Below are 20,790 nucleotides of genomic sequence, written 5' to 3' on the forward strand. Positions count from 1 at the left end.
AGAGAGCCTAGCAAACAGAAGAATCTCAGTGGATATACAATGAATGGCTCAGTGAGTGAGTGAATGAATGGGAAACTTGCACTCCAGCATGCTGCTTTCTGAGTAAGAGTCCTCTCTCCTCAGAAAGTCCATGTGATGATTCACAAATAGATAATAAAAGGAACTACAGATATAGGGGACACATGCACCTAGAGTCTGAAGTCCCCTCTGGTGGCACTGGCACTTTCTTCAAGAGCCCCTCAGGTACTCACATCAATGGGCACGCTGTCATAGAGACGTTTGCCAATCACAGTCTTGCCCTGGATGTCGATGTTCTCCCTCTCCTCAATGGGCAGCGTCTGAACCAGCATACAGTCAATGTAGAGGGACACATTCTGGGCCTGGATGCTTAGAGCCATCTTGTGCCAGTCACGGTCAAAAAGGTTATCAACTTGGGGGCCTCGGAAGACCACCCGGACTGCATCCTCCATGGCACCCACAGCGTTGTACTCAACTGCCTTGTTCTCACCATCCAGCCGGATAGAGACCTACGAAGACAGACAGAGAGAATCCTTGAACATCTACTACATGTCCTGAACATCATAGAACAAAGCATAGACAGAAGTCCGGAGGGCAGAGTCAGTCTTTAGGATACCAACACATCCAATTGTGACTCTCTCAGCACTAAGCAGAGGTTAGGTATTCAGTGTGTGAAGAGGCTACAGGGGCTTTTGTGAGACTTCCAGATGCCAGTAAAGAGGGACTGAGGCATGGCACCAATCAGAAATCCTCGCAAGCTTCTAGGTCCCTTAAGGACCCTGCCCTACTCAATATAAATGTCAAGTGCCAGGCTGCAAGCAGACGGATAACCTCTCCTGTCTCTCATCTAGAAGACGCAACTGAAGCTCTAAGAGAATGAACCCCCTTGATTGGTGTGGGCCTTGACTAACCAGTCACTCCTGACTACACACTCAACCCTTCACACAATCTTCTGGCACAGGGCAAGCACATAGGGTTATCTAACTGTTTGACTTCTCCAGAATATAGTGTCATCTTCCAAAGTTCATGTTCAAGAACAAAACAAACAAAACAAACAAACCTCACACAAAATTATCTTATAACCTTTTAAGGACATTGACAATTTTCATAGTGATCTGTGGCTGCACATAGGCTACCACTGCAAGGAAGGTCACTTTGCTTTTGGGGGATGAATAGTTATCTTTTTCAGCCATGCTCTTACTTCCTCCCTTCTAGGATAAACACACTGTGTGACAGGGGAGCCAGGTATGAGGAACGCAGCAGTGAACAGGTACAGATCTGGACAGTTCATGAACATGGGGCATTAACTAAGATTAGTCTTTACCTGCCCTCAGAGCCTTCTGCCTGCCACTTTCTGTGGTTGCTAATTCAGGTTTGCCTCAGCAAACTCTTGCTGGCTCCAACTTCTCTTCCCCCACATCCAATATTCCCACATCCCCACATCGCCACAGGTAACTCTATGCACCTCATCATTTAATTAGTTAGTTAATTCAGCGCATTAGACAGTGCCTGGTCATCCCAAACCAGGAAGTCATTTTAACACTTCGTGATCTCAGACAGGTTATTCAACTTCTTTACAATGTTTCTTCATTTGTAAGATGGTATTGATATTGGCATTTATGTCACAGGATTGCTGGGAGTTCAAAAGTAAGTACACATGTAATCACTGTATGCCAGGCTCTGGTCTAAATCTTAATTACAATAACTTATGCACGTAAGATCACAGAAAACTTCAGTCTTTTCTAATGATCCTGGTTTGCTTCCTATTGCTCTGATAAAGAGTATTCACAGCACAGCCCTGGTCTTCTAGGTTCTACATCTGGTTCAACTCCCTGCTACACAACCAAGGAGTACCTCATACTTTAACTGGCTCATCTGCATACATATTATGATAAATGGCTGAAAACAAGGGTCCCCTCTCTTTTGGTGGAAAGCAACTTGGAGAAAGAGTTTATTTCGTCTTACATCTTACAGGTCCCAGAACATCGCTGAGGGAAGTCAGGACAGGAACTTGGAGGCAAGAACTGAAGGTCACAGAGGAATGCTGCCTACTAATTATGTTTTGGGCTATCTCAGCTTGTTTTCTTATATGACCCACAACTACCTACCAAGGGCTTGAGCCTCCCAGATGAATCGTTTATCAAGAACTTCCTTCAGGCAAACTTAATGGAGGCATTTTCTCAGTTGGGCGTCCCTATTCGTAGATGAACCAAGCTTATATCCACTTGACAAAAACCAAACCAAACAAACAAACAAATGACAACAACGAAAACAAATCAACAACAACAACAAAACCCCAGCACACCAATACATGTATACTGTTGGAGTCCAATAGACTCCTCTCTTTCCCAGACATTTTGATTGATTTCTACTTACTTGTCTTTACATTAATACGTCAACATATGAAGTTATCTTATTTTGTAACCTGCACACCTGTTTGCTTAAATCCACTTTCCCATCATTGTAAACAGACGCCTCGTCTCCTTTGTTCATCTTTGTAATGCCAAGGCTAGGGGAAAATGTATGGTACGTGGTAGCATTCATGAAAAAGACGTTAATCAATGAATAGATCAGTACATGGGAAAGTGAGAGTCACTGAGAATGAATTAAATTGTCTCCGCAGTGCAGAGAATTGGCCAGAGCACAGCCCTGGTCTTCTAGGTTCTCCATCTGGCTCAGCCTCCCTTCAACACAACCAAGAGGTGCCTCAGATTTTTTTAATTGGCTCACATGCATCCTTATTACAGGTATGATAGACAGCTGAAACAAGGGTCTCCTCTCTAATCACCCAATACAGCACATATGGGGTCATTGTTCCACAATTGAACACAATCCTATTACTTCTTCAGGGTAGTCTCGCAGACCTCAGTCAAGGCCCTAATGATCTTTGGAGATCCCCGAAGACTTGGCTTTCCCTCCTGATGTTTCTGTCTCTAGCACAAAAGAAAACAACACAGGCCCTAGAAGGGTGTCCACGGACACTAGCTCCGCAACCTCCCGGAGTCCATTTCATCTCTCAGATGCATCAGCAAGTTGTGGCAGCTCTGTTTCCAAGATATAGCTAAACTCTGTTCAATCCAGAAGGGGGAGGGGCAGCAGTGATGGCAGACAGGAAGCACAAAGCTCTGCAAATGCCATGAAGAAAAGACCCAGACTGTGGAGGTGGTGTGGATTCACCTGACAAGAATGTCATGGCAGGTGCCCAGTTCCACCCTGCCAGACCAGAGGAACTGGAAAAGCAAATCTATGGTTAACAGACATTGGCAGCAGGCAGGAACACAGGGCCGACAGAAGCCTGCCAATGCTTTCAGTCTCCCACACATAGGAAACTGTATCCCTCCATGGTTAGCACTAAGCACTGAAAATGAGTTTGTATGTCTGTGTGAGCACAGATACTACGGGTGAGTTATTCAGCAGGACTGTCAGACTCAGACAGGCTTAAACAAAGGGACAGACTTGGGCCTTAACTGCTTGGGTTCAAGTCTTAACTTCTGCTCTTATTACCTGTGCAAACTCAGGTCAATGCCTGAGCCTCTCTGTGGCTATTTCTTTCCCTGCAATAAGACTAGTAAAACCAGCCTGTCTACAGTAAAATGAGAGGATGTTGTACATTAAGAGTTGTGAACCATTTGAACCACACAGGTTTGTGTCAGTGAACAGTGAAGAACAATGTTAAGGTCTTCTCTGGCCACAGAAGTCGAGTCTGTTCTATATTCTATTCTGTCCTGTTCCACTCTATTTTATTCTATGCGTTCTATTTTTCTATTCTATTCTTCTTCTACTCTATCTTATTTTACTCTACTCTATGATGTTAGACTGGAATGAAATTATCAGATGATTGCCCTGGGCATTGTCCACTTCTCCTCACAATGCTCTTACCATCTTGGTGGCATCATCTCATTTAATTAGGATAAGAAGAGAAGGGGAAAGGAAGAGAGGCAGAATGAGAGAGAAGAGCTTAGAAGGAGGTAGTCTAAGAGATGGAGAATAAGAGGTAGATGGTGGAGGTTGTCTCCGACAACTGTCCACAATTGTTGAAGGCCAATTACTTGGAGAACTTTTTGTTTTGTTTCAACCCCACATGAAAACCAAGAGTTTCTCCCAGGCAAAGATAGGAAGGTCTACCCATGCATATTTCCAATGAAAGGGCAAGGTTCAAGGATCAGGCCTTTGAGCCCTAAGAACAAGTGAATCTGGGCTTCTCAAGAGTAGAGCATGGCACTGCTTTCCTATCGAGCTGATGTCTTGTGCTGATGATGTTGGCTCTGAGGTTTGTTCCTCCTCACTGGGCTTAGTGCTGATGAGGAACTGTGGAATTGAAAGCCAATTCTCTACAGGGTTTGAAACTTCACATGTGAGTGAACTGAAGACAATTTTCTTTTATGCAAGAGATGTACTCATGACAGATTCTACTACACATTAAACTGTGCTGGATGCTTTGCAAGCATGCTTTTATTAACACCTTATTCATTCACCAAGTATTCATGGTAAGTACTCTCATTTCTTACTCTCAAGCTGAGGAAGCTAAGACTCACAGGCAGTCCTATCCCAATGATTCACACCAAGAAAAGGGGAGACACAATATTTGGTCTAGGTGCACCTGACCCTGAGCCATGTTTTTCCAATACTTTATGAGGTCACCAATAGAGAAGGTTCCATAAACAGCAGAGCAAGTGTTTATCTCCTTGGTTAGACAGAAAGTGTCAGAGAATGCTAGCTGGATGTTGAACCTTAGAAGATCTAACCAGGGAAGGAAAAGGAGCTGGACCTATGGGCTCTTTAGGGCTCTATGCACCAGACCCCACTTCTCTCTAGGCTCAGAACTGAGCATCTTGCAGGAAACGCAATGGTCAAGATTATTTCCTGGGAGAAGGACAGAGCACTTTTCCTGGAGCCAGGCAGCACTGCCTATACCTGTGGGATGCCATACTGGTCAATGACTTGCCAGATGTACCAATCTTCTTTCCGTGATGTTTTCCGGAACCGGAAAGTTGTGACAAAGGCATACTCATCAGGCAGGCCTTGGGGGAACACATCTCTGAAAACAACGAGATACAGATAGCACCAGCATTAGTGTAAAGAGTAGGCAGCTGTCATGGGAAGCTTCCATGTCTTCTCAGCCACTAAGTCCTAGCAGTGTAACTCCTAAGGATGCCTGGAACACTCTCCCCACAAGCTGTATTGATGAGGCCTTCTATTGGCCAGCACTGTGGCCCCTTCACTGCCTTTGCCCCACCCTCATTGCTTATCTCCTGGCTCCCCACCTTTGACTGGTGGTCAAAAAGTGTTGAATGACCTTCTCTGAGGAAGGCTTCCAGCCTTCACCTCTCCTATCCTGCTCTTGTGTTTCTTATACCTGGGGTCCTATACCAAGTTGGCCTCGGTGTATGTCTTCACAAAATCCATGTGCAAAATCGTAATACCTAGGTGGTGAAGGATCAGTAATTAGGTGATGCAGAGTGGAACCCTTTGATAAGAAAGGCCCCCTCCATGTTGTTTAGCATTTTTGCCAGGTGGTATTATACCATCGGTGCAGACCTGGCTTTAGACATCTTCAGTTCTTTAGGAAACTTCAGCCACTCAAGAATCATGCATATTATGCAGCATAGTCAGCAAGAAACAGGACATCCTCTTCCCTCTACTAGTTCCTGGGTTCAACCATAATCACAGGGCAGGTCTCTCCTAGAGGTGACCTCTACTCCAGTGAGTTGTAAAACTGTCCATACACTTTCACATTCAGTTACTATGGCGATCCCAGAGCTAATCACTTGGTACCTGTCCACAGTATCCTTGGACCACCTGTCCTTCCACCTCTACTAATGTCATGGACAGAGAAGCCTGAGCTTCCTCCTGACCCCAGTTCCACCCTTCAAAACAATTTTTCTCCCCTTCTTTCTCCACCTTACTTTCTTTTCCAACAGAGTTTAACAAACGTAACTTACGTACGTGCTCCTTCTGCCACCTCTCACCATCGCTCTGTTCAAAGCACTTGTTCTCTGCCCACAGGTCTCCCCAGTTTCCATGTGGGGATACTGGTGAGAATGTCTGGCAAGTCCCTGTCCCTTAGCTCTTACCACAAAGCCACCAGTACAACGGGAATCCTACAGTTGCTAAGGAATAAAACTGAAAGTTGTCAAATACTGTTTTTGTACAAAAGCCTTTCTTTCCCAAGAACAGGCTAATTTTCTCAGAGGACACTGAGGATATAGTTTCCTATGGCAATGAAGAAGATCAAGTAACATCACTCCCCTCCCTCTGGATGACAGTGACATCCCTTCTACTAAAGTTGCAATACCACCAAATTTTGCAAACTTGCTCTGGTGGATATCTGTGTTCTATCTAGGATTTCCATATTATCAAAATGAAGTTTAACCCACTTTTGTGTTTCTTCAACAAATTACACACATAATCCCAAGACATTAATTCTTAATTTTAAAATGAGTACTTTGGTGAACATAATAAAATGACACAAACTTTTATCTCATTCCATCCAGGAAAGAACTTGTGAATGCCATGTTTTGATCTTTGCATCAAATCAGGGAACCTGGACTCTTTGGAGTTAACTCAAGGGATATGGCAGATAGCGTTCACACCCCAAGAATCTGGTCTCTCCATAACTTTTCTCTTAACCACCAGCCAACTGTTCTTTCATTCTGTAAAATTTGGCCAGGAGAATCCACTGTCTACCCTGGGGGTGGAAGACTGCCTCTGAGAACACACAAAGCAATGATTTGCTACTGGAAGAGATGGAGGATGTCTGGCCAGACAGTCAGGAAGGGAAGTGGGATAGTATCTAGGTTCCTGGTTCTTCAATTTGCAGATCCTCAGGGATCCTTCATGTAGCTAAAAACTTAAAAGTTAAGACTGGTCCTCACTGACTCTCCACTCATGTATCCAAGTTGAGAGGAGACCCAGTTGTTCAATATCATCCTCTAAAGGTAGGACATCATGAGGATCACATACAACAGGAGGAAAGGAGCCTGTCACCTTCTCCACCTAGGCTTCCCTAAGGAGTTAGGGACTCCTTTAATCACCATGCATGTAGAAAGAGACAGGACATCCCTACCTAAGACACGTTTCCTTTATCTTAATTATTCATTATCTTCATGCATCTCTCTATTGGTTTCTTTCCGAATATACCTTTTTTCTTATAATTTTGGATTTTCTCAGCAAACATATGCAAGTGTGTATACGCAAACAAAATATGTATGTGTCCATGTTCCCTGATTTGATGCAAAGATCAAAACATGTACACACACACACACACACACACACACACACACACACACACACGGATAGAAGGAAAAAGGAGGGTACAAATAGTGTACTGCACATATACATAGCTACACACACATAATCTGGGGGAATCAGTAGAGTCAAGGGTGGGAAATCCAATTAACCACTCTCTCCATGAATGACATAGCAAATTTGAGATTACAGAGCAAAGAACAAGGCTTTGGACTTCAAGTACCTGACAACGAGGCCAGCTACTGCCTCCCGTTATCTGTGAGGTTTTTAAAGCTCTGATGTTATAACAGATAAATGAGAGTAACACCTGCTCACCTCATGTTATTATAGTAAGAATTAAATGAAGATGTGTAAAGGTGTCCTTTATGTGTTAAAGAAATACATAAAAATGTCCTCTATATGTTAAAGAAGTGAGTACTTTTGAAAGTGACATCTCTTTCCATTATGAATAAAATTAATCTGCAAATTAAATCATGTGTGTATACAGACAAATACATTTCAAAGCATTAGAAAGTGAAAGGAAACGAGCACTTCTTGAGATGTCAGAGTGCTGCTCTTTCTGAAACTATGCCATATGAAACAGGACAGACAGAAATCCCCACTCAGGAAAATGGACAGTGTCACAGCTAAACTCATCATCCAGAAGCTGTGCCCAGCACTCTGCTCTATAGAGTAAGAGCTTAGAGATGTTCTGGTGAATGGCAGGTGTCCCAGAGAAGAAGACATCTCTGGCCTATGAGGCATCTGTTGTATTTGTGTACCTCTCTCCCTTCTGTTCTTTATTGAATTTTCCTCTAAGGTGAAATTATATATGGTGTTTTTCTGTTTCTAAGCAGGGGGAGTTCATAAGAAGGGGGTGAATAAGAGCATAGTATGGAGTCTGAACATCCTCTCATTACCCCCAAATGAGCCTGGGACCAGGTGACACACATCACCTCACCCATCTTTGTGCCAGTGCAGAAGAGCATGCTCAGTATCTGCGAGGTCAGAGTGCAGTCGCTATTCTGCACGTGGAAAGACGGAGCTCAGAGAGGGAGACATGTGCCCCATTCTCCTTTACTCTCAGGGAATGTGAGTTCCAAGCCACGGGTGAGGTGACACTGCAGTCTGAAGTAGAGTCAGCTCACAGGACGCTCAATGAACTCAATGCTGTACTCCAACCTCCATGTATAGCTCATCATGGGTAGCTAAAATCTGACTTCTCTCACTGTGATGGGACTTTGGAAGAGACTAAGGCTTATGTCCCTCCCCCCAAAGCTTCTAACTGAGTAGCAAAATTGTCTACAAAAAAACTAATTGCACAGTTTGACTCACTGGCCTCAAGTTCACTCTGCTCAGTGCAGGAGTATGCTATGAGAGTAGAGGAAGGCAAGGCCTGACTTAGTATGAAGGTTCCTAGAGAGCATCATCTAAGGCCCAGCACTGGAATGAGGAACTGAGCATGTATCCAGGATAGAAGTAAGGATACCAGCAAAGGCCTGGCAGTAGGAGGGCATGCCCAGAATTCTCTAATCATACAGGACCCCACAAATGAGGCTTGGGTCAAATAAGGACATTACAGCAGTGATTCCAAAGGCCAGTCCACCCTTTCTGTTCTCTGAGTTAACAAGCGATTAAAGAGTTACAAGATTGAGTAGGGATCACATGATGCCGGAACATCCCAATTTTCAAACCATCCGTCTGTCTCTAGTGAGCAGAGTACTCAGTGTGGGATCACTTTTACCCTTCACTGGGGACAAAGTGAGATCAGATACTGCAGAAAAATGTCCAGCACAGCTCTTCAATATCACAAGGCAGAGACACTCATCTCAGGTGGAAACAGGGAAGAAGGAGGCATTTGGTAACTTATGAACAAGGCAACCAGTCAACATGAAAACTAAGTCTTCACTGGCCCAAATCTAGGAGATACACATCTGTTATGTGAGGCCATGGCTTGTGCTAGGTGGTGGTAACCACCTGAGCTGAAAGAAAACTGCACCCATAAATGGATGAACACAAAATGACCAGAAAATCATTGATTCAAAGATCACGAAACTGCAAAGAACAAGCTTAAATTCCCATACCTATAGCTAAACTGTATCAACTTAATGTGACCTCACCAGGCACCACAAAGTGTGTTACCAGCAGCTCAGTGCTCAGTGAGCTCCTGTGGCTGGCTGTACCCTGCATCCCGGGGCATCCAAAGGTTCTGGAAGGAGAAAGGACCACTCACTCAGTTCTCTGCACCACAGGGAAGGAACCCATCCGTACATAGGAACTCTGGGCTCCGTTTTCTCTCTTCCCCAAGATTTCCTTCACACTGAATAAATCCATCAAGTCAAAACCTGTGCAAACAGAAAGTTGGGAATGAGTTTGGCAGAGGAAGAATAGGACAGACACATGAAAGAGCTAGTTCACTCTCTCCAAGAGAGCCAACCTGCCCACCCTGCCACCAACTTAGATATAAGGACACATATTGGGAAGGCAAGAGCAATGAGCTACGAGCCATGTAGCATCAAGTCCAGTGCTCCAGGATAAGGCAACAGGAAGGAGACGCTGGTCACCACACTGGAAAGTAAGAGCCAAGAGCATCCTGCATCATGGTCAAGTACAAGACAAATGCAGGTGTTCCGATTCCTCCTGCTGCGGGTGCCTATGTTCTATTCTAGAAGTTTAAATGTGGATGCTAACCCTTGATAAAAACGTAAGGTTTTCCTTCCTGCAGCCATATTGTTGTCTTTTACTTGGATCTTGCTTGAGTTATAACTCTGTGTTCCACAGCTTTGGAATCTCATGATTTTAAAGAGAGAAAAATAAACTGTCTTTGCAGTATTGCCTTAAAGAAAGGTGAGTGTTTTGGCTTGCTTTGATTTCCCCTTACGAGATGACTCAGAGTCACCGTCAGTGTAAAATAAAAGAGTAATCATGGCTGTGGGCTTTAGATTTGGGGGTGGTAAGTATGGAGGTGAAAGTTTAATTCTTCTCAGTCATATGTCTATGAGAATCTGTCATATTTTGTGACAAGCAGATGCCCCTGGCTGTTGCTCAGAGGACAGTGAGGGTGCTTAGAAGCCCAGTAGATGAGTCTATTCTGACAATGACATGAGAGACTGGGTATACACCATTCAGTAGGTCACGGGAGACCTGTTGAACAAAACCCACAACCACTTGCAGTGCATCCGTCCTACATCTCATAGTAAGACGCTTTAGCCAAGGTGTCTTGGCCAATCTGGAGAGTTGGAAAGTCGTGCAGCCTACCCAACCTCCAGAGAGCAACCCCGGTCCTAGAGGCTGACAGCATGATGGAATTCAGGCCTTGGAAGCTCATAACACTGTATGCATTCCTTTGAGCTTCAGCTGACAAAGCTTGGAGAACCACACCAAATGCTCACGATGCTCTGAGTAACTCTTATCCCCAAATGACATTGTGAATACTTCCTTTCCCATAGCAAGCTCTAGAGAAGACAAGCAGGTGGAGAGGGTAAATTGGGTCTTCCTGGCCCTGTTCTGCTGAGACCATAACTGACTGACTTTCTTCCTAGACATCAGTTCCCACATCTGTAAGCTGGGTGGAGCTTGGAATTGGTTGCCTTTCATTGTTTTTAGTGCCCAGAACTACTCATCTGGTTCTAACATTATTAGTCTTGGCATAGTTTACCTTCCAAGTACACTGCACTTCCTGTGTAACAGTGAAGTAAATGTCCACTATACATGCAGTGAAAGAGCCTTCAGTTCAGTGAGCAAGGCTGGTGATGCAACACAAACCTTGTCTGCTGGCAAGGTAGAAAGAAGCACTCCTGTGCACACCAAGAGAAGGGAGGTTCTCACAGTGTTTAACGAAGCCAAAGCTTTCTATCCCGTCACAGACTCTGTGGAAGCTGTCTGACTCTGTCTGAGAAAACATTCTCATGTTTTCTTAACTAGAAAAAGGAGACAATTTCTTACTGAGCTAAGATGATCTTTAAATCCAATGATGTCATAAGGTTCCTGAAGGAAGCCAGAGCCAAGAAATCACTCAGAGGATACTAACAGTTCTCTCTAGAGTCTGTGAAGGAAACCTGTCTATCCTCTTAAAGTTCCATGACAAAGGAGCCTTCTACCTCAGACTATGCAGGATTAGGATCCAATAAATGACCAAGGCAGGACATGGAGCACCCTCCCCAGCAGCGAGTAGTCCTGGGGAGTCTCTAATAAATCCATGAACTGTGATAAAGCTTGTGTAATGTCACTGAGGGAGATAAACTCTTAGTGACACAGAGTACAGGCAATCTCTTCTGCAGTCAGGGTGGTGTACTCCCTAACCATCTTGGAATAAGAGCTGGCTGGGTCCCCAGGGACTATCATCTCAGCTTACTTACAGGCAAAGAGACTGGGTGCCCTGAGGCTCTAGACACTTTATGACAATCACAGGCCTTGCATATGGCCCTGTACCTGAAGTACACAGCAGGGACCTGGCAGTGGAAAGGACTGCTTGGGAGCAGGGCAGTGACCTATAAACTTCTGAAGCCCTGAAGTCCTATGGCGCTCAAACCAACACCAGAAGGAACAAGGCCAAGGGACCTAGTAGGACCTATTTTTGCTCAGAGAGAAGTAGAATAGATTAGAATGGTAATGGCCTGGGCCAGCCCTTAAAGTACTGTGAGAGGTCTCTTAGTGGTTCATGGTGGAGGCAGGGGAGTTTCCTCTCTTCAAGGGCTGCTCCTCTCTTCAAGGGCTGCTGCTTAGAGAAAGGATTCTGCATTGTCTATTGGAGGTCCTAGAGTTTGTGGCAAAGAGATTGCACTTCTAGAAAAACTTCTAGTTGACACTAAAGAGACAAGTGGGGTAGATCTAAAGGGAAAGAGGGTGTCTGTCTTCAGACATATCTGGACCTGGTCTTGATCATAAACTCAGAAGCTACAGGACTGCTTTGGTCACTCAACCTCCACTGCTCCTCTGAATATAAGGATCTATGACAGCTATAATACATTCTACCCTTGGAATACACAGCTTTGGCCCAGGAATTCAAGGCCACCATTGTTAGGGCTCAGACAGTCCATATATCCAGAGAAGGATTTCCAGGAGTTAGAAAAAGCCACTATTCCTGAGGAACTTGTGATACAAATTATCTGCCCATTAAAAGGAGCCATTTCCCCCATCTCTGGCAAAGGAGACATGGCTCTCCACTGACAAATACCTGTGGTAGTTTTCATCATATCAAAGTCAATGCTAACCTCCTAGCTCTTACTTTCCTGTTCACGTGTGTTTGTTACACATTTCAAAGTCCATGCTGGCCCCTCTAATCCTGCCTCTTCCCAAATTCCCATGCTGCTCCAGCTCACAGGCTTCCCTCCCCACAGCAGCTACTCATCCTCCTTATAACCCAATATTCTCTACTATTCTCCCTCCCTCCCTCCCTCCCTCGCTCCTTCTGAACATGCTTTAGACCATTCCTGATGCCCCCATAATAAAAACCTCCCCCTAATGGAGCTGCACTTCAGCAGTTTCTTTGCTGTACCCCTCACATCATTCATTACCTAAGAGTGAGTTTGAGATCAGCTTATGTGTGATACAAGAGGCCCTGCCTCAAAAGAGAATTAAAACAGAGAGAGAGAAAAAAATAAAAAGCAAAGACGGTCCTTCCTGATTCTGCCTTTATTGGTTTCAGCGAAGTCAAAGAATTGATCAAGAAAAGCTTCCAACATCAGAGAAAGGACTGAAGTAGCTGAAGGGGTTTGTGACCCCATATGAAGAATGCAGTATCAACCAACCAGATAGCCCTCCCCCCTTCATGAGCTCCCAGGGACTAAACCACCATCCCAAGAGAACACAGGGATGGACCTATGACTCCATCCACATATGTAGTAGAAGATGGCCTTGTTGAGCATCAATGGGAGGAGAGGCCCTTGGTCCTGTCAAGGCTGCATGCCCCAGAGTGTAGGGGAATGTCAGGGTGGGGAGTTGTTAGGGAGTGGGTGATTGGGTGAGGGAGCACCCTTATAGAAGTAGGGGTGGGGTGGGGTGGGATAGCAGGTTTCTGGAGGGGAAACCAGGAAATGGGATAACATTTAAAATGTAAATAAAAACTAGTAAAAATAAAAATAAAATAATGCATTGGGGACTCATGCAGAGGGCCAGGTTTGGTTTCCAGAATCTACTTCACAGTTTATAACCCTCTGTAACTCCAGCTGCATGTCTTCTGATACTGTCTTCTGGCCTTCACAGACACCAGACATGCATGTGGTACAGATACATTAATGCGGTGAAACTGCTTATAACCATAAATAAATACAAAATCTTAAAAATTTCAAAAAAGAAAAAGAAAAGCTTCCAACAACAAGCAATTAACTAAGTGACAACAGAGGGTGGGTACCAAATTACCTGCAGCAACAACAACAAAACAGAAATAAAAAAAAACTATAACAACAACAGCTCAGTGCAGAGGGAACCAGAAAGCTCTTGGGTGGCAAACTGACTGAGTCCAGATAGCCTGAGGTAGAGCAGAAATCCTTTAATTCGAAGCAGCTTCCCAGGCTTCATGATACCTCATCACAGCCCAGCTGACCACACAAAGGGAGACCCAGGCCACTGTGTAGGAAAGTTTTACAACATTTACAGTGACCAAGAACTGGCAGAGAAGTCATTAGAACTGAGGGCTCTCAGAGACAATCTTCTGATCCCCTGTTGTACACATGAGGAAACTGAGGTCTTAAGGAGATCAGAAATTTGATCTGCAGCCATTTGATCTGTATAGCAAGCAGCAGGATGATCTAATATATTGTGTCTCAATATTCCTTGTCTATTCTGTCTTTATCATCACTTTCCTAGGCTGAATGAACACTAAAATGTGACAGATATTTAAGAAAATGCCTGGGAGAAAGGACTTTGAGAGCTGCATTTTTTTTTTCACCTTTGGCTTAAACCAGTATATTCTAGATTGTGATGTCAGAAGCAATTTTTTTTTTATTAACTTGAGTATTTCTTATATACATTTCGAGTGTTATTCCCTTTCCCGGTTTCCGGGCAAACATCCCCCTCCCCCCTCCCCTTCCTTATGGGTGTTCCCCTCCCAACCCTCCCACCATTGCCGCCCTCCCCCCATAGACTAGTTCACTGGGGGTTCAGTCTTAGCAGGACCCAGGGCTTCCCCTTCCACTGGTGCTCTTACTAGGATATTCATTGCTACCTATGGGGTCAGAGTCCAGGGTCAGTCCATGTATAGTCTTTAGGTAGTGGCTTAGTCCCTGGAAGCTCTGGTTGCTTGGCATTGTTGTACTTTTGGGGTCTCGAGCCCCTTCAAGCTCTTCCAGTTCTTTCTCTGATTCCTTCAATAGGGGACCTATTCTCAGTTCAGTGGTTTGCTGCTGGCATTCGCCTCTGTATTTGCTGTATTCTGGCTGTGTCTCTCAGGAGCGATCTACATCCGGCTCCTGTCGGTCTGCACTTCTTTGCTTCATCCATCTAGTCCAATTGGGTGGCTGTATATGTATGGGCCAAATGTGGGACAGGCTCTGAATGGGTGTTCCTTCAGTCTCTGTTTTAATCTTTGCCTCTCCCTTCCCTGCCAAGGGTATTCTTTTTCCTCATTTAAAGAAGGAGTGAAGCATTCACATTTTGATCATCCGTCTTGAGTTTCGTTTGTTCTAGGGATCTAGGGTAATTCAAGCATTTGGGCTAATAGCCACTTATCAATGAGTGCATACCATGTATGTCTTTCTGTGATTGGGTTAGTTCACTCAGGATGATATTTTCCAGTTCCAACCATTTGCCTACGAATTTCATAAACTCGTTGTTTTTGATAGCTGAGTAGTATTCCATTGTGTAGATGTACCACATTTTCTGTATCCATTCCTCTGTTGAAGGGCATCTGGGTTCTTTCCATTTTCTGGCTATTATAAATAAGGCTGCGATGAACATAGTGGAGCACGTGTCTCTTTTATATGTTGAGGCATCTTTTGGGTATATGCCCAAGAGAGGTATAGCTGGATCCTCAGGCAGTTCAATGTCCAATTTTCTGAGGAACCTCCAGACTGATTTCCAGAATGGTTTTACCAGTCTGCAATCCCACCAACAATGGAGGAGTGTTCCTCTTTCTCCACAACCTCGCCAGCATCTGCTGTCACCTGAGTTTTTGATCTTAGCCAATCGCACTGGTGTGAGGTGAAATCTCAGGGTTGTTTTGATTTGCATTTCCCTTATGACTAAAGATGTTGAACATTTCTTTAGGTGTTTCTCAGCCATTCGGCATTCCTCAGCTGTGAATTCTTTGTTTAGCTCTGAACCCCATTTTTTAATAGGGTTATTTGTTTCCCTGCGGTCTAACTTCTTGAGTTCTTTGTATATTTTGGATATAAGGCCTCTATCTGTTGTAGGGTTGGTAAAGATCTTTTCCCAATCTGTTGGTTGCCGTTTTGTCCTAACCACAGTGTCCTTTGCCTTACAGAAGCTTTGCAGTTTTATGAGATCCCATTTGTCAATTCTTGATCTTAGAGCATAAGCCATTGGTGTTTTGTTCAGGAAATTTTTTCCAGTGCCCATGTGTTCCAGATGCTTCCCTAGTTTTTCTTCTATTAGTTTGAGTGTGTCTGGTTTGATGTGGAGGTCCTTGATCCACTTCGACTTAAGCTTTGTACAGGGTGATAAGCATGGATCGATCTGCATTCTTCTACATGTTGCCCTCCAGTTGAACCAGCACCATTTGCTGAAAATGCTATCTTTTTTCCATTGGATGGTTTTGGCTCCTTTGTCAAAAATCAAGTGACCATAGGTGTGTGGGTTCATTTCTGGGTCTTCAATTCTATTCCATTGGTCTATCTGTCTGTCTCTGTACCAATACCATGCAGTTTTTATCACTATTGCTCTGTAATACTGCTTGAGTTCAGGGATAGTGATTCCCCCTGAAGTCCTTTTATTGTTGAGGATAGCTTTAGCTATCCTGGGTTTTTTGTTATTCCAGATGAATTTGCAAATTGTTCTGTCTAACTCTTTGAAGAATTGGATTGGTATTTTGATGGGGATTGCATTGAATCTGTAGATTGCTTTTGGTAAAATGGCCATTTTTACTATATTAATCCTGCCAATCCATGAGCATGGGAGATCTTTCCATCTTCTGAGGTCTTCTTCAATTTCTTTCTTCAGTGACTTGAAGTTCTTATTGTACAGATCTTTTACTTGCTTGGTTAAAGTCACACCGAGGTACTTTATATTATTTGGGTCTATTATGAAGGGTGTCGTTTCCCTAATTTCTTTCTCGGCTTGTTTCTCTTTTGTATAGAGGAAGGCAACTGATTTATTTGAGTTAATTTTATACCCAGCCACTTTGCTGAAGTTGTTTATCAGCTTTAGTAGTTCTCTGGTGGAACTTTTGGGATCACTTAAATATACTATCATATCATCTGCAAATAGTGATATTTTGACCTCTTCTTTTCCGATCTGTATCCCTTTGATCTCCTTTTGTTGTCTGATTGCTCTGGCTAGAACTTCAAGAACTATATTGAATAAGTAGGGAGAGAGTGGGCAGCCTTGTCTAGTCCCTGATTTTAGTGGGATTGCTTCAAGTTTCTCTCCATTTAGTTTAATGTTAGCAACTGGTTTGCTGTATATGGCTTTTACTATGTTTAGGTATGGGCCTTGAATTCCTATTCTTTCCAGGACTTTTATCATGAAGGGGTGTTGAATTTTGTCAAATGCTTTCTCAGCATCTAATGAAATGATCATGTGGTTCTGTTCTTTCAGTTTGTTTATATAATGGATCACGTTGATGGTTTTCCGTATATTAAACCATCCCTGCATGCCTGGGATGAAGCCTACTTGATCATGGTGGATGATTGTTTTGATGTGCTCTTGAATTCGGTTTGCCAGAATTTTATTGAGTATTTTTGCGTCGATATTCATAAGGGAAATTGGTCTGAAGTTCTCTTTCTTTGTTGTGTCTTTGTGTGGTTTAGGTATAAGAGTAATTGTAGATTCGTAGAAGGAATTCGGTAGGGCTCCATCTGTTTCAATTTTGTGGAATAGTTTGGATAATATTGGTATGAGGTCTTCTATGAAGGTTTGATAGAATTCTGCACTAAACCCATCTGGACCTGGGCTCTTTTTGGTTGGGAGACCTTTAATGACTGCTTCTATTTCCTTAGGAGTTATGGGGTTGTTTAACTGGTTTATCTGTTCCTGATTTAACTTTGATACCTGGTATCTGTCTAGGAAATAGTCCATTTCCTGAAGATTTTCAAATTTTGTTGAATATAGGTTTTTATAGTAAGATCTGATGATTTTTTGAATTTCCTCTGAATCTGTAGTTATGTCTCCCTTTTCATTTCTGATTTTGTTAATTTGGACGCACTCTCTGTGTCCTCTCGTTAGTCTGGCTAAGGGTTTATCTATCTTGTTGATTTTCTCAAAGAACCAACTTTTGGTCCTGTTGATTCTTTCTATGGTCCTTTTTGTTTCTACTTGGTTGATTTCAGCTCTGAGTTTGATTATTTCCTGCCTTCTACTCCTCCTGGGTGTATTTGCTTCTTTTTGTTCTAGAGCTTTTAGGTGTGCTGTCAAGCTGCTGCATTTTTTTTAAAAAGGCATCTTTGATTTCTGTATTACAATGAAATTGACAAACTAGATAACTCTCTATAACTCCCCCTTCAGCCACATATAGCGGGGATACTTTCTTGAGGCCGGTACTTATTAAATGACATTGGAGAGAAAGCAGGTTATTTGTGCACCCAAAGCTGCGAACACAGGAAACTACCGTGTGTGTTGATGTCCCTCAGCTCCCTATCCTACACTATAACTCATCTCTGGGAGCTCAGAGAGGGCAGGGAAGGTGTCAGGACTCCACTCACTGTGAATGGAAGCAAGAAGATTCACAAGAGAGAACCTCACATTTATCCGAGCACCCAAAGAAATTCTCAAAGGGTTTCTCCTCGTATATCACAGATTAAGTTCAAAGTTCAGCAGTCACATAAATAGTCACATACATATAGACTGGAGCCAGATCCTGAACACGATCCAAGCACATGCACATGCATACACACACACACACACACACACACACACACGCGCACACACACACACATCACACCTTCTGAATCCCTCAGGGAGAAACAGAAAGGAAACAAAGCCATACTGCTCTTCAGTTTGCAGGACAGGAAAGCCTCAGGCTCCTCTGACTTACACCTTGGGCTAGAATCTTCTGTTCCTTTATCTTTTGCCCTGCCCCCTTTCCTCCTTCATATCTTTATCATCTTTCCAAACATCCATCTTTCTAGCTTCATCCATTCAAAATAAATACATGAAATCCCTTCAACATGCCAGAGGCACTTCCTCATACACTGAGGACAGAGACAAAATGTGCAGGGAGAGGCAGGTCCTGATTTCAAATGACTCAGGTGCTCGCAGGGGAAGTAGACGGTTATGATACCTTCGGATTAGAGTTCTTGGCTTGGACTAAACTGCAGAAGCAGCTACCCTCTGAACCCTGGAGTAACCACTGCACATCACACAGATTTCCCAACTGTGCAGGTACAATGTGTATCTCACCTGCTGTGTTAGTTAAGGGAGGAAATGTCTGGGCTCTCAGTAAGTGGTGCTTGTTGCTGCCCTTAGTGCTATCAATGTCACCATTATCATAAACACTTCTATCCTGGGCATACACATCAAACAATGCATTACTTGGGAAATGCTGTTCTGGAGGTAGGTGTCTACAAAGCCAAATGTAGACAAAGCAGCCAGGTAAGAATGGGCTTTGAAACAGGACTTCAAAGGAAGACGCCCTGCATAGAACTGAATAGGCACATTCCCCTGGTAGAAAGGAATAACGGACTGTCTGGGAGCACCACTGAGGATGACCAAAGCACAAAGTGGAAACATCTAATTCAAATTCTGCTGAGTTTTCCCACCCTGGGCAAAGCAGCTCTGCTACAAACATGCTCACTTCAAAGCATCTGAGTTATCAAAGGGAAACAATAAAAGTCACCTTCATCTTGTGAGTTGGACAAAGACTCGTTGGCAGTGACAGCACCCTTGAGTAATCACTGCCTGTCATAAGCCCAGTCAGCAAGAACAGATTAGATGGCTCTGTCTGCTGTGGCTTCCTCCAAAAGTTCCAGAAGTTTAACTGGTGTTGCCTGGTGGGAGAGACTGTGCAGAGGTGACCGAAGCATGCAGCTAATAACCTAGCAGGCTACCACACTCTATCTCATTGGATCCTTCATGGAAGCAGGGGGAGCCAGGGTCTGCTATGCACTTACAAGTCACCCCAAGGATCATGCACTGGCCTAGCCCTTTACTGTCGTGGTGGGAGGTGCTTCAAGGGGCATCAGCTACCCTGCATGTTCTTCCTGTTGTACATACAAAAATAGAAGCCTCTACTACAAAGATCCTCAGGCTCGAAGACACAGATGTCGCATTGCTAGAGTCCACAGGGCACGCAGATAGGACAGACTGGATATGTCTGGATCATATTTAGTCTCGACCTCAGGTGCTGGTTCCCAGGAAGGAGCTATGTACATTTCTGGAATTGAACCCAAGGAAGATGGAGGAAGGAAGAAGGAGAAAGGGACCTGGAGCTAGGGGAGATATCTTGGTAAGAAAAGCAGAAGAAAAGCAAACAGTCCACATACTCAAAGTGCTATGTGGGACTTGTGGCCACAGGGGAAGTAACCAGTGATAAAAGAGTCAGAGAGGCCACCCTGAGGTCTGTAAGCTGCACATGAAGGCAACCCTGGGTATTGGAGTCTCTCTTACCTGTGATCTCCTTGGTTCCTCCATTGGTGTGTTTAAACCGATCTCCTTCTACCCGGACACTAGGGCAGAGCACATCTGAAAAAGAGCAAAAGAAGAGAGACTGATAAGATAACATGCCTACTATTTCCCTGTGGACGGTGAGAGCAACAAGTCCCACTCTACCTACAGTACAGAGATGAACAAAGAGGGTGCTGGGCACATCCTATTCTTTAACCCTTTCATGAACTTATGTCATTGTTAAGCATTGACTCTAAATATCATACTACAGTAAGACATGATCACGGCATTGCCCATACCTCCACTTTCTAGCATCCCTTTATACATCAAAGGGAGCCACATGAAAACCAATATTAGTAACACAGAATCAGGGTTCAAGGACTCCAGGACAGTGTTAGGAAACTCAGACCACAGGTGTACCTGCTAGCCTACCCAAAAGTTCCTCTAAAAGGAACAATAAATGCAGACATGATCAATGGTATAAAGACTTAAAGGTGATTAATGGAATGGGAAGGGTTATGTTGGTATTGAGGATGAAAGGGAAGGGCAGAGGAGGAGGGAATACAGGAAGAGATAAGAGTGAAGACTTTCAAAAAATCATATGGAAATGTGTGTATGTGCATTCGTGCCTGCATGTGTGAGTGTGTGTGTGTGTGTGTTATGTGTATGTGTAGATAGAAAAATAGATATTAGATATATGTACATAGATATAGATAGATACAGAGAGAGCTAAAACGGCGTCATGCTAGAAAAAAAAATGGCAATGTTTAGGTTCTATACCACGGGCTGGAAGATAAAATAGCCTGGTGCCAGAATGGGTTGTCTCTT

General features: G+C 43.8%; 1 protein-coding gene across 1 annotated transcript in view; it reads right to left on the minus strand.

The window, feature by feature from the left end:
- Col22a1 (collagen type XXII alpha 1 chain) overlaps positions 1-20,790 on the minus strand; it is a 241,795-nt gene that overhangs the window by 176,548 nt on the left and 44,457 nt on the right. The window contains 4 exon segments of the mRNA NM_001447163.1: positions 252-527; positions 4,933-5,056; positions 9,479-9,590; positions 19,966-20,040. Of these exon segments, the coding sequence (NP_001434092.1) occupies positions 252-527; positions 4,933-5,056; positions 9,479-9,590; positions 19,966-20,040 (587 nt within the window).

Source organism: Rattus norvegicus, chromosome 7 (genome assembly GCF_021556685.1).
Source record: "Rattus norvegicus strain SHRSP/BbbUtx chromosome 7, alternate assembly SHRSP_T2T, whole genome shotgun sequence".
Lineage (NCBI taxonomy): Eukaryota > Metazoa > Chordata > Mammalia > Rodentia > Muridae > Rattus > Rattus norvegicus.